The following is an 11,625-nucleotide window of genomic DNA, read 5'->3' on the forward strand; positions in this document are numbered from 1 at the left end:
GCAATACACCAATACAAGGGGCCACCTCCAAAATAAAACAAGTCCTTTCTGAGCAAACATGAGTATTGAAAAAATACTAGTAAGTCTAAAGGAAAGGAAATTTGTTGACATATTTAAAAGACCTTTTTGAACTAAATTAATAAAATTAATGTAAAATATTAAATTAAAATGTCAAAGAATAACAACTCGCTACTTTAAAAGTATAAATTATTTATTTTATTACAAAATTATCCCGATAACGTCAGTACGTAGTCAGAAAGACAATTATTTTGAAAAATCTTAGCGGAAGTGTGTTGTTAGCCTGTTAGCTTGTGGTCGTTCAGGCTGTTGTTGTGGAGGGAAGCAGTTAGCTCCGTTAGCTCGTCGTGTGTTTGGAGGATAGTTCGCTGCTGGTTTTTGCTCTTTCGGAGTTTCCATAATGGCGTATCAGCTGTACAGGAACACGACGCTGGGAAACAGCCTGCAGGAGAGTCTGGACGAGCTTATACAGGTAACACTGCCCGCGGACACGGAGCCAGTGCTGCCAGTTGGTGGTATTCAGCTCCCCGCTAGCCTGTTAGCTGGATGAGCTAACAGTAGCCTGCTAGCTGTACCATGTTTTAGACTCCAGAAAACAAGCAAAAAATCTAGTTTTTACCAGAGAGGGGGGTTACAGTTTTGCAGGTGTGAGCTTTAGGGGATGAATAAAGGCGAGGAGGTCAAAGTTCAGAGTTCACAGACAGACAGGTTACTCTTCTGTAATAGTGATGAAGGTTCTGTTTACCTGGTTCAGAGGTGAGAAAGTCTTTTAATTAAACGAACTGACGCTTCTTTTTCACGTCTGAACCTCACATCATGCATCGACACTCACCTTCTCAGGTGTGCAGGTGAGAGTATCGGGTCAGAGTTTCAGCACAATATTAGTTTGTTCGTCAGGTGGTGAGAAAAACATCTCAGACTCTTTAACTACACGTAGACCAATCACTGCTCCCTCCAGAGTCAGAGGAAAGTCCTCTGTGCTCAAGACCAAACCACTTTAGTACAAAGTGGCAGATGACCTGAGTACAGCACATCTGTTTAAATCACTTCAGAAAAAAATAGTGTTGAAAATGTAAATTGTGCTTCTGGTTTTTCTGTAAAGTCTTGTTTCAAAATAGTCTTAAACCTTTTAGAACTTTGAACAAAGTGTTAAGACTTTAGTTCAAAAACAATTAGTGTTGGCGAAGATACCCATATGGAAAACAAATAGTAAAAGCTTATAAAAGACTTGCATAAGATGTGGCCTACTTCATTTAGTGAATCATATAAGGCTTATATGATTTACTCATGAAAGTGGCCACTTTCTCATTACTTTCATATATTGTTTTAGTAAGTATCCAAAAGTTTCATTTATATAATTTTTCAAGGGATCTTATATCTGTTTTCACTCTTGTATACAAGTTTCACACAAGACAGATAAAAACTTTATAAGATTTATATATCTTTTCCATATGGGTACCAACACAAGTTTGAATGGGCCCTGGCTGCACTTCACTGTTGTACCGAGTTCTACCAGACGGTGGCAGCACACCCACCGGTCTGCTGGGCTATAATTTTAGGAAGTGGGTGTAAAATTAGGAGAGTAACTACACAAACAAAAGTAATTCTCAGGTTTTTGTGGTGTGTGCCATCAGCTGCTACAACATTCCTGTTTGTGGGTGCTGTCTTGTTGTTGCCCTCGAGTTCATCTCATTTCATTTGCACCTGTGCAGGTGAAATGGATTCAGTGGTTTCTTCTTCCAATGTTCACCTGACTTTGTGTTTTACTACGATGATTGAGTGTTCCCATCATTTCTTTGAGCTGTTTATTATGTAAAAATCTTACATTTAAATGAATAAATGTGTGTGTGTGTGTGTGTTCAGACTCAGCAGATAACTCCTCAGCTCGCTCTTCAGGTCCTCCTCCAGTTCGATAAAGCCATCAACACAGCGCTCGCCAACCGAGTCCGCAACAGGGTCAATTTCAGGGTGAGTCCATCTGTACTTTCTCAAGTCTAGCCTTCTAAAAAAAAATTAAAATCATCCAACCCGCCTCTGTCTCTGTCTCCGCCTCTCAGGGATCTCTGAACACGTACAGGTTCTGCGACAACGTGTGGACGTTCGTTCTGAACGACGTTGAGTTCAGAGAGGTCACCGAGCTCGTGAAGGTCGACAAGGTCAAGATTGTCGCCTGTGATGGAAAGAGCGAGTCGACCCACAACAAAACTGATAAATGGCAAGTACAACCCACACACACACGCGCGGATGTCCATCAGAATCGGTCCTCCTTGTTTACCTTATTTGAGTGCAGCTCTTAAAAACAGAAATGATAAAAATCACTTGTACCAAAATCGTTTTTGTTCATTAAAACATTTTTTTCTGGTGACACGACGCAGCAGCAGGGACGAGCTCCTCCCGTTCTCTGTGGCAGACGTTTTGCTGTGTTTCTGTGTTTCAGCTTTACTCACTTTATTTCGTTTTTTTAATGCTTGGACTCTGAGAGGAGCTTTGCATGATTGTTCAGAATAATCCTTTATCTCAGCGTGCGTGTTTTAACGTTAGAAAACACTTTACTGTCTCTTCATTTACACACGTGCAGAAGTACAGCTACTTCCTACCTTGACCTTTGACAATAAAATCCACAGATAAATATGCTGTTTAATAAGTAAACAAGGCTTTAAGATCTGATTTGTGAAAGCAGATGCTGATACCACAGCATAAAGACACAGTCAACATAAAGTTGCTCAAGCAGATTCTCAAGTTTTCTTCTTCTGCGCCGGTGTTATTTGTCGTTAATGTCGTCTTTTCTTCTCTTCAGATTTGGGCGGCCGGCTCTCTGGGAGTTCCTCTGTGGGACAAAGTCCCGGATGGACCTGGACTGTACATATAATTTATTACAGCGGTCACCTGTGTGGGTGTGTGCGGCAGTTTGCTTTGTTTTTTATTGTTTACGGAAGTTTTTGTTCAGTTTGTTGTGATTACTGAGCTGAATCATGAATAAAAACTTTATTTAAAACACAAACAACCTCTGAGCACTCAAGCTCGTCTGTTCCATCAGGTATCACAACGGACAATTAAAGGTTTAAAAAAAAAAGAGGCGGGGTGGGGGTTGATATTGAGCTTTAAAGTCAAAAGAAAAAAAATCCCTCTCAAATTTACAAGAAGAAATTTCAGATTTGTGAGAATTAAAAACCTTAAACCAAGAGACAAAAACTGAGATTCATGAAAAGCTTTGAATCTGTGAAAATAAGATTGTGAGAAACACAAAATGAAATCAGTCTTAAACAGCGATTTCTTCAGATTATAAAAGCACTGAAGATGTTTCCAGAGTTTTTTCTGCTTTATTTATTTAATACAACATCAGGACTGACATGTAGAAAAGAAATCACGGTAAAAACGACACGATTTCACTCCTCAGCTTCCTGGTTTGCTTCATAAACAAGCAGAATATCAATACATCTTTGTCTCGTATTCGCTGCAGTGAGACTGATTATTGACGTCAGATATTTGGACCCATAATACATCATCTGTGTGTACATCTCAGAAAAGAGCAGATATAAAATATAGATATTATAACTCTGTGTAAACGGATCAATACTGCACGTGTTTTCCACAGAGATGGAAATGGCTTCAGCTTCCAAACATTACAAAAAAAAACAGACAATCCAGACGAGATGTTGAGAAACGGGACGTTAGCGGCCGTGTTTCAGCAGAACTTGCTCGAGAAAAGTCTTTTAAGTTTTAAGTGTTTTCAGCCTTTCAGAAAGTTGCCGACGTCTCTCAGCGATCAGAAGCTGCTGACGGTCAGTTCTGCTCTAATTACAACATATCAAAAAAAAAAATACAGGTGCCAGGTGTTAGCTCCAAGAGGAACTCTTTCATTATATTTCTATATGTATATATACACGCAAATGTCACCAGTTTATTAGGAGCAGCAAGTTTAAAAAATAGAAACAGCACTGAATTTGAAAACTGAATATTCTCTTCACCCTCTCACAGCGAGACGCTGGACTTTAGAGAGATTTCAAACTGAAATCAGACTTCCAGAGTCACATTTGCTGCTTTTCTTTTAAATTTGGGTTTTTAGCACCAAACCAAGACTTGGACAGTCTGTCGATCTTTGACCTCAGGCTGTAAATCTGAATCATTAAAAACTTAACCTTTAATTTTTGCTTAACTTCAGGCGTCCATTTCTGTTATTTTGTCCACATCGCTGAGCAGGATACGTGTGAAGCAGCTCTGACGTGTTGAAACCTCCATGATGGCAGATTTGCTGCTGTGTTCCTAATAAACTGACCTCCAAGTGTTTGTAGTTACTTCAGATCAGTAGAGTCAAAGTGTTTTGTTTACAGAGAGATAAGAGCAGCTCCTGTGAGCGGAAGAAACCGTGAAATGCTCCTTTAGTTGCAGAGCACTCAGCTGGAAGTGATGCGGACATGAAACGCTGCTTCAGAGCTGCCAAATGTTCATCGCACAGGTTCGGGACCGTTTCTGGTTCCAGATGTAAAAACATTAAAAAAAAAAACATCCACCAGTAAAGTCCAGCCTCCGTTCTTCCTCCCAGTCTTCCCATCGCCTCAATCGAGGAAGCGCTGGCAGGCTTTCTTCCAGCGGCAGGCTGTGCACCACTGGTCTCTGTGCTCGATGCCGTAAACCTTACGACACTTTTTGGCCTCGCCGCGAATCCTCCTGCAAAAACACGGACACAAAAGGGTCAGCGAATGACTTTAACATTAAAGCTTCACACACATGAAAGGAAGCTGTGAGCTCGAGCCAACATAGGACAGCAGCTGGCCAATCAGACGCCACTGTGTCATTGAGTTTTCCTCCCGTGGGTTCGTTATCAGGGACGTGTTCACTGAGCTCAGCAATCAGCTGAACGGGAGGATCTCGTAGACTACAGCCATCTCATATATACAGTCTTTGTTCAACAAAAGAGAAGCACTGACCTGGAGGGGGCGCTCTGATGCTGCAGCCACTGCTCTCCCACGCTGACCGAACGCACCCGGAACGACAGACCCTGAAGAAGAGAGGGCAAGAGGAGGTCAGATTGGAGCTTTTGATCGTTTCTCTGTTGCTTTCTGAAGCAAGAACAAAAAAACTGAAGCACGGCGCCGTGACCCGTTCTCAGGGACGGAGCGTCGATTAAAGTGTTCATATTCCACGTTGGAAAGTCAAAGAGAAGCACGATAATTCAAAAAACAAACATAACATGACCAGAGACACAGAGTTGAAGACGAGATAAAATCGCCACAGAAGGATGAAAAAGACAAAGCGCCTCCACACGTTCATGTTTTCGTGTGTCTGGCTTGTCGTCAGAAGGTGTTTTGTTTTTATTTTCAGGCCCAGCTGCCTGTTTTCAGTCATGCAGTCGTGCATGAAGCAGCTGTTTACAGCCGTCACTGCTGAGCAGTGTCCTCTGCCGGCCTGCAGGTGGCAGTGCTGCTCTGCAGTGCACAGCTCATGGACAGTTAACCACAAACGATCTGAGGGGATTTTCCTGCCTGAATGAAACCATGAGGGAGGAGTGCGCACCCTCCTTTCTCCAGAATGAAACCAGTTTGAACAGGCTGCGGTGGCAGGAAGCAAACAATCGGCTGCTGTGCACGCTCACCGAGAAAACACAACCGAATTGGAGAAGTGAGGGCAGAGAGCCGGCTGTGGGGGGGATGCACCGTAATTAGCTTTAAAAACTTGGATAGAACCTAAAATTCTCAGGGAAAGTCCTCCGTGCTGCTTCCTCTGCAGAGCGGGGACAGAGAAGTCTGTTTTTAATGAAGACAGAGCCTCACTGTGCGCACACACACACACACACACACACACACACACTGTTAGGACACAAACTTCACTCTTCTTTAAGAATAACTTTGGGTTAATCGTGGACTTTCCGCCGTAAAGACCCGTCCGAGGGCAGCAGCTTCATCAGAGCGCTGTCATTCCGAGTTTTTGTGCCCAAAGCACAAGTGAGCCAAAATTTCACCTTACACCTCTGACACCCTACTGCGGGAGGCCTTTAATTTTTATGTCCGTTCCACCTCAGACCGAAAGACGTTGGGTGTCCGGCTGCCGCCACGTTAGCAGCAGCAAACTTTTTCTGCTTTAATCGAAGCTTTTTTCTCTGATGGATCCTGAAATACCAACGAACGCTCCAGTGGTGCACCACAACATCTGTGGTGCAGTAATAATGAGTCCCAGTAGGGACTCGGATTTGACTCATTCTGTCGGATTAAAGGAATGAAACAGACTTCGGATGAAGTTTGCTTCACAATCCTTTTTCTGATTTTCCTTCCGCTACAAAGAGAAGGCGGGACAGGTGAGACAGGTGAGCTGGACCAAGAATCTGGTCTCATCGTGGACCCAGCCAAAACTGTGGGTGTCACTGAAGGGTACATCTGGTGTCAGTGAATGCCGACGTCATGGTAACCGGATACTTTTTTTTAGCCCACTTGACAGAGCTGTTGTGTCTAACCGTCCACGCTGCACCTCTGTAGCTTTGAGGACACAAAGTGTGAGTTCAGCACACCTTCAATATAAAACCTGATTATTAAAAGACTGAAGTCTGAATTTTGGGGAAACTTTCTGATCAAACTGTTTTTTGTTTTTCGACCTTTAAGCTCACACCTCCCCCAGCAGCAGCTGCATCCTGCTTCAACTACAGCGACACTTTACAGACACCTACTGCAGAGCCGTGTGATTAAAAACAGCCTTCTTCTATAATTAACTCAGCTTATCAACGACCGCTCTGACTTTACATCCAGGTATCCGTGTCGTGTTGGGGGCGATATCAGCTGAGCCTGCAGACCGGCAGCACCCACGCCTGCTGAGCTCCGCTACTTATCCTCTGTGGGCGTGCTGAGCCCGCAGCAGATGGCTGCATCGAGACTTTTAAGATAGTTCTGTGTTTAAGTTTTCACAGATAACAAAGGTTCAGATCCCCAATCGCAAGCTAGCATGTTCCTCGTGGCATCCTGAGCCGGGATAAATGTACCCGTGATGGCGTAAAAACGTGAAAACCAAATCAAATCAAACATGGAGATCCCAGATGTGCGGGGGGGACCTGTTAATAACGAGTTCTCTCAGGTTCCTATAAATACAGATTTTAGTTGCTCTGAAGATTTACCTGTTTGTGGCAGGCGGTGGGCGGGGCTGTCCAACGGCAGGATGGTGTGGCTGCTGCCGCTGACACCACGTGTTGACTCGGAGGAGGAGCCTGAAAACGAAAAAATATGAGTTAGCTATAACAATAAAAGTAATCACTAATATTTTACAGCCGAAAAAACATCAACACACCTGATAGGAGTGCTCTGATTGGACCTGCCAGAAGCTGCCAGAAGATGAGGGGGCGGAGCAACTCAGGGTGGCACAGGAGGGAGAAGAGGGAGACGGTGGAGACGGTGGTGGCGGGCTGGGAGGCGAGGACGGGGAGGAAGCCGGTGAGGCGGGGGAGGAGCTGCTGTGTCCAGAATGGGGAGGAGACCATTGCTGCGGATGCTCCCATTGGTTGATCTCAGTGTAGTAAAAATCCTCCTCACTGCGGGAACAGCGCTCATGTTCGCCACCGCGGCTGTAAGAGGTCAGAGGTTATTATTAAACAAATTCCTGCCTTACTGTCAGAAAAACTTTCTGAAGAACAATTTTATATAAATACTTTTTTTAACATATATGGAAGCCCATTAATGTCAGAAAACTCATAAAAATGCTGAAATTTCAGGATTTAAAAAATAAATGTAAACATGAACACATTATATATCTGTGTGGGAGCAGCTGCGGTCAGACTTGATATAAAAATGTAAAGATATAAATCTGAAGTTTTCAAATGTTTCTGGCAGTAACGAGCTTCCATATTTAGCTCGTCCTGAGGTCGAGCAACGACAGAGAAAGGAGCCACCGTCAGGTGAGGCTTACCACAGGTGTGTCGTCCTGATGTGGCGTTTAATTCCCACCACAGACGTCAGCACTTTCCCGCAACTCGGCCACAGACACCTGTACGCCACCTTCACCGAGTTCTGCAGGAGGAAACGCATTATCACCACCGGCAGCTTTCGCGGTCTCTGACACTTCAATCAATTAATCGTTTTTCCGTGACTGCTGTAAACGGCCACTTACCCTGCGTTTACGTGGTGCCGGCTCATCAAACAGCACCTGGTCCAGCTCCATGTCAACCCCCTCGTCGGGAGGCGTGGCCGGGCTGGCGTCGGACTCTTTGATTGGCGGGGAAGGAGCCGGGCTTCGGTGAGCGTGGCCGACGCTCCAGTAGCCGCTGTCGGAGAGCTCGCCGCCACCACATTCCATCGAAGCTGCTGAAACAGCAAAAACAACAAAATCCATCAGAGAGAGAAACACCTCCAGCCTCGCTTCGTTTGTTTGTTTGTTTGATGTTGTGTACCTGTGAGGTCAGGCTGGGCGGGGCTGTGCAGCAGTGGGCTGCAGGACAAACTGCTGAGAACCATCGCTGCCATCAGCTCGTTCATGTCCACCTCATGAGGACTCCTCTGACTGCGGGACGACAGGAACAGGCGTTTAAACACGTTTACAGGTAAACACAGAGTAAACGATAAATAACCACCAGAGGCGGGACGCGTCTGACCTTTTTGGGACATCAATGCTGGAGGACACGGATCTGCCGCAGGGTGAAGGCGAGCTGTCGAGATGATCGACTGAAGATTCACCTGCTCTTCCACACTGGAAATACACCTGAGAGCAGACAGGCACGGCTCACTGTGATTGGCTCAGAAAGCTGCCAGTCAACACAAACCTCCCTGGACAGAAATACTCTTAATTTGGACAGAAGATGCGTTTTCCCGACACTTTTGCTTAGCTCAGCATCCAGGACCAGCACTCACCTTTAATCCAAGATGGCCGTCTGCTCTGCTTGTCGCTTGCTGTCCCGCCACCGCCATCGTCACCACAGTCTCACCCGTCTCCAGGTTGATCCCCGGAGAGGTGGAGGTCACAAGTGCCCCGAGAGGAGAACGCTTCCCCAGACGAGCCTTTGGTATCATGTCTGCAAGAAACAAAGGAGTCTCTGTAAGCACAGCCGGGATATGCAAGTGAAGGAAACCACCATGTGGCTGGAAGTGAGACACCTGCCGGACTGCAGCTGGGGGTGGAGGTCCTGGTTCTGTCCTGGAGAGGAACTGCTGCAGAACCAGGACCTCCACCAGCAGCTCATCAGCAGGACGGAGACATCACTGTCTGTTTCTGTCACAGATATTAGCAGAGGAGAAATTTATAAACGGCGCTTAATGATTCAGATAAGAAAACCTGAAGGGATCGGTGCATGCACCGCCCACACCGTGTTGGATAAGGACCAACGCCACACCTCCGCCTTTGTGTAAACACTGCATCTGTGCACAAACTCACGGCTAAGATTTATCTGCTGACCCTCTGAGGTGCCCATCCCACAGGTTGGGCACCAGTGGACTCCGAGTACACAAACAAGTTGTGTACTTATAGTTTTTTTCAGTTTACTGGAGGATCTGAATCGTTCTGCTGGGAAAACTTTGGCTGTGGATTAAAATCTGAGTGAGTCACAGGCTGCAGAGTCATTTACAGTCAGGCTGTGTGTGTGTGTGTGTGTGTGTGTGTGTGTGTGTGTGTGTGTGTGTGTGTGTGTGTCATTACCAGCTCATTACCACTGTCACTAACAGGGTAGAGGATTAACAAGAACAGAGCAAATGGGTGTAACTGTCGATCAGCCTCTTTTTATCAGTTTACACCTGTTAACATGTGTGACCAAAAGTATGTGGACGTGTCCCTCTGTGCATTTCTTTCCTCACGGGTGGGATGGGGTGGAGGTGGGGGGTGATTGTCATCTTGAATGAGCAGAGAAAAACAGCTGGTAGAAAGCTGGAAGGCCATGGCTGATGATCATTACAAGCTGCAGCATAAACAATTTCTCCATTTCCCGTCATTCAGAGCGAGCAGTCAGGGAAGCACTGTCAGGGGTGGCGTCCACATACTTTAGCTTCACTTCAGGCTTTCAGATGTTGGAGTTTTAGGCAATCCTGAACTCTTCCCTGCACACTTTTCTGATGCTGACTTCTTTAAATGGTGTCCTATTTGGTGATGTCAGTGACCAAAGCACCAGAGTGTCCCTTAAAGTTCAAACAGACACACACACACACACACACACACACACACACACACACACACTCTTCTGCACAGTATTATAGGTTAAAGGCGCTTTTCGTAAACTCTCCAATGGAAACTTTCCCCAGAACGCAGCAGCACTTTGCAACAATGTTTCAGTGCAGCGGTCAAACACAGAGATCAAGCATGGCGTAAACACGAATCATGCACACATGTTGAGCTAACACGCGGATAAATATTGTTGGCGCGTTCTTGTCTTGCGCCACCTTGTGGTTCACAGTGGTATTACACGAGAGCGCAGGCTGCCCGTAGCTTCAGGCGACCTCTTTGCAGCACAAACACGTTTCATCAACTTTAGAAGGTTTGAAAGTGGTTTTGGGTGCACAGCTGTTTCACATGAAGTACCTTTAATGACTTAGGACAGGATGTCAGCTGTTTCCAAACAATGTCTCCAGCAGAGGTCAGGAGTGTCATTAACACCCAGCTGGAGGTTATTCTACATGTACAATCACAATAAAGGGCTATTCTTTTTTTATCCTAGTTTAAATCAGTAAATTTTTATCTGTTGTCTCAGAAACACGACACGCATGAATGTGGTATTTAGATTTTTGTCCTGCATCTCCATAGAGCCCCAGTCATTCATTCTGGACTGGCTCAGGGGGCCTCCCATGGGACAGGAAGTCCACTGTGTGTTAGTTACTGATCATATTAGAAGTTGTCTGCCTATATTCACCGAGTTTTACCGTGAGAACGCCCTCCGTTTCTCCCCTGGCTGAACTGCAGCCAGTTTCTGTAAAATGGAATTAACAGGAAGTGCAAACAACTCCTAAAAAATCAGCCTCACGGAGCCCACTTTGGGAATCACTCCTGTAGGAGTGTAGCCTTTCCTGTAGCCTTTCAACATAAAGTACTTCAGAGTGCCAGTGCGCACACACCGACAAACACCGACACACACCCACGCAGACACAACCAATCGGATTCCTTCGCCCCTCCACAATAAGAGCCCCGCATGAACAGGAAAATAGCAACTCTGCAGCGGATCATTAACTCCAGAAAAGTCAAAGTGAGGCTCCTCAAACTCCTCACGCTGTGTTTGATCGGAAGGACGACGCAGAGGAGGAGGACACAAAAATATCAACCTTTTCACAAAACACACAAAAAAATCCTTCACTTAAAAAACTGATTATCAAACAGAAGAAGTGAGAAAAAGAGACGCAGTCGGCCCGACTCAGTAACTCCCAGCAGCCCCATCCTCACAGCACTACACACAGTCCGAGACAAACAAACAAACAAACAAACAAACAAATAAACAAACACACGCGCACTGCGCATGCTTCAGCAGTAAAACTCTGAGAGCAGTAAAAGTGCTTTAAAGCGAGCAGCTGTCACCTACCTGCAGACTGAGAAAAGCACCAAAAACAAGACTCGGAGGATTCCTGAGTGTGTGTCTGCTGCCGTTCAATGAGAGCTCAGAGTGTGTGTGAGGGAGAGTGTGTGTGGCTGCAGTTCAACACCTTCAGTGCGGGACAAGAGACC

The 11,625-nt window shown here is 45.5% G+C and overlaps 2 protein-coding genes across 3 annotated transcripts; one reads left to right on the plus strand and one right to left on the minus strand.

Annotated features, from left to right (window-relative positions):
• The first annotated feature begins 292 nt into the window (after positions 1–292).
• gtf2a2 (general transcription factor IIA, 2) lies at positions 293–3,839 on the plus strand. The gene is made up of 4 exons (XM_031750884.2): positions 293–490; positions 1,882–1,986; positions 2,076–2,233; positions 2,816–3,839. Coding segments are annotated over exons 1-4 (336 nt in total). The 5' UTR covers positions 293–418; the 3' UTR covers positions 2,817–3,839.
• Positions 3,319–11,625, minus strand: znf395a (zinc finger protein 395a). Of its 2 annotated transcripts, none has more exons than XM_039613915.1 (10): positions 11,483–11,625; positions 8,841–9,001; positions 8,585–8,691; positions 8,384–8,493; positions 8,104–8,294; positions 7,903–8,003; positions 7,288–7,561; positions 7,118–7,207; positions 4,947–5,017; positions 3,319–4,686 (listed from the first exon to the last, which is right to left on the minus strand). In XM_039613915.1, exons 2-10 carry the CDS (start codon positions 8,997–8,999, stop codon positions 4,575–4,577), a joined length of 1,215 nt encoding a protein of 404 aa, XP_039469849.1. In that variant the 5' UTR covers positions 9,000–9,001; positions 11,483–11,625; the 3' UTR covers positions 3,319–4,574. The 2 variants fall into 2 exon arrangements, with proteins under 2 accessions (XP_039469849.1, XP_031606743.1); XM_031750883.2 differs by having other exon boundaries at positions 8,104–8,297; positions 11,483–11,624.

This window comes from Oreochromis aureus, linkage group 1, assembly GCF_013358895.1.
Source record: "Oreochromis aureus strain Israel breed Guangdong linkage group 1, ZZ_aureus, whole genome shotgun sequence".
Classification (NCBI taxonomy): Eukaryota; Metazoa; Chordata; class Actinopteri; order Cichliformes; family Cichlidae; genus Oreochromis; species Oreochromis aureus.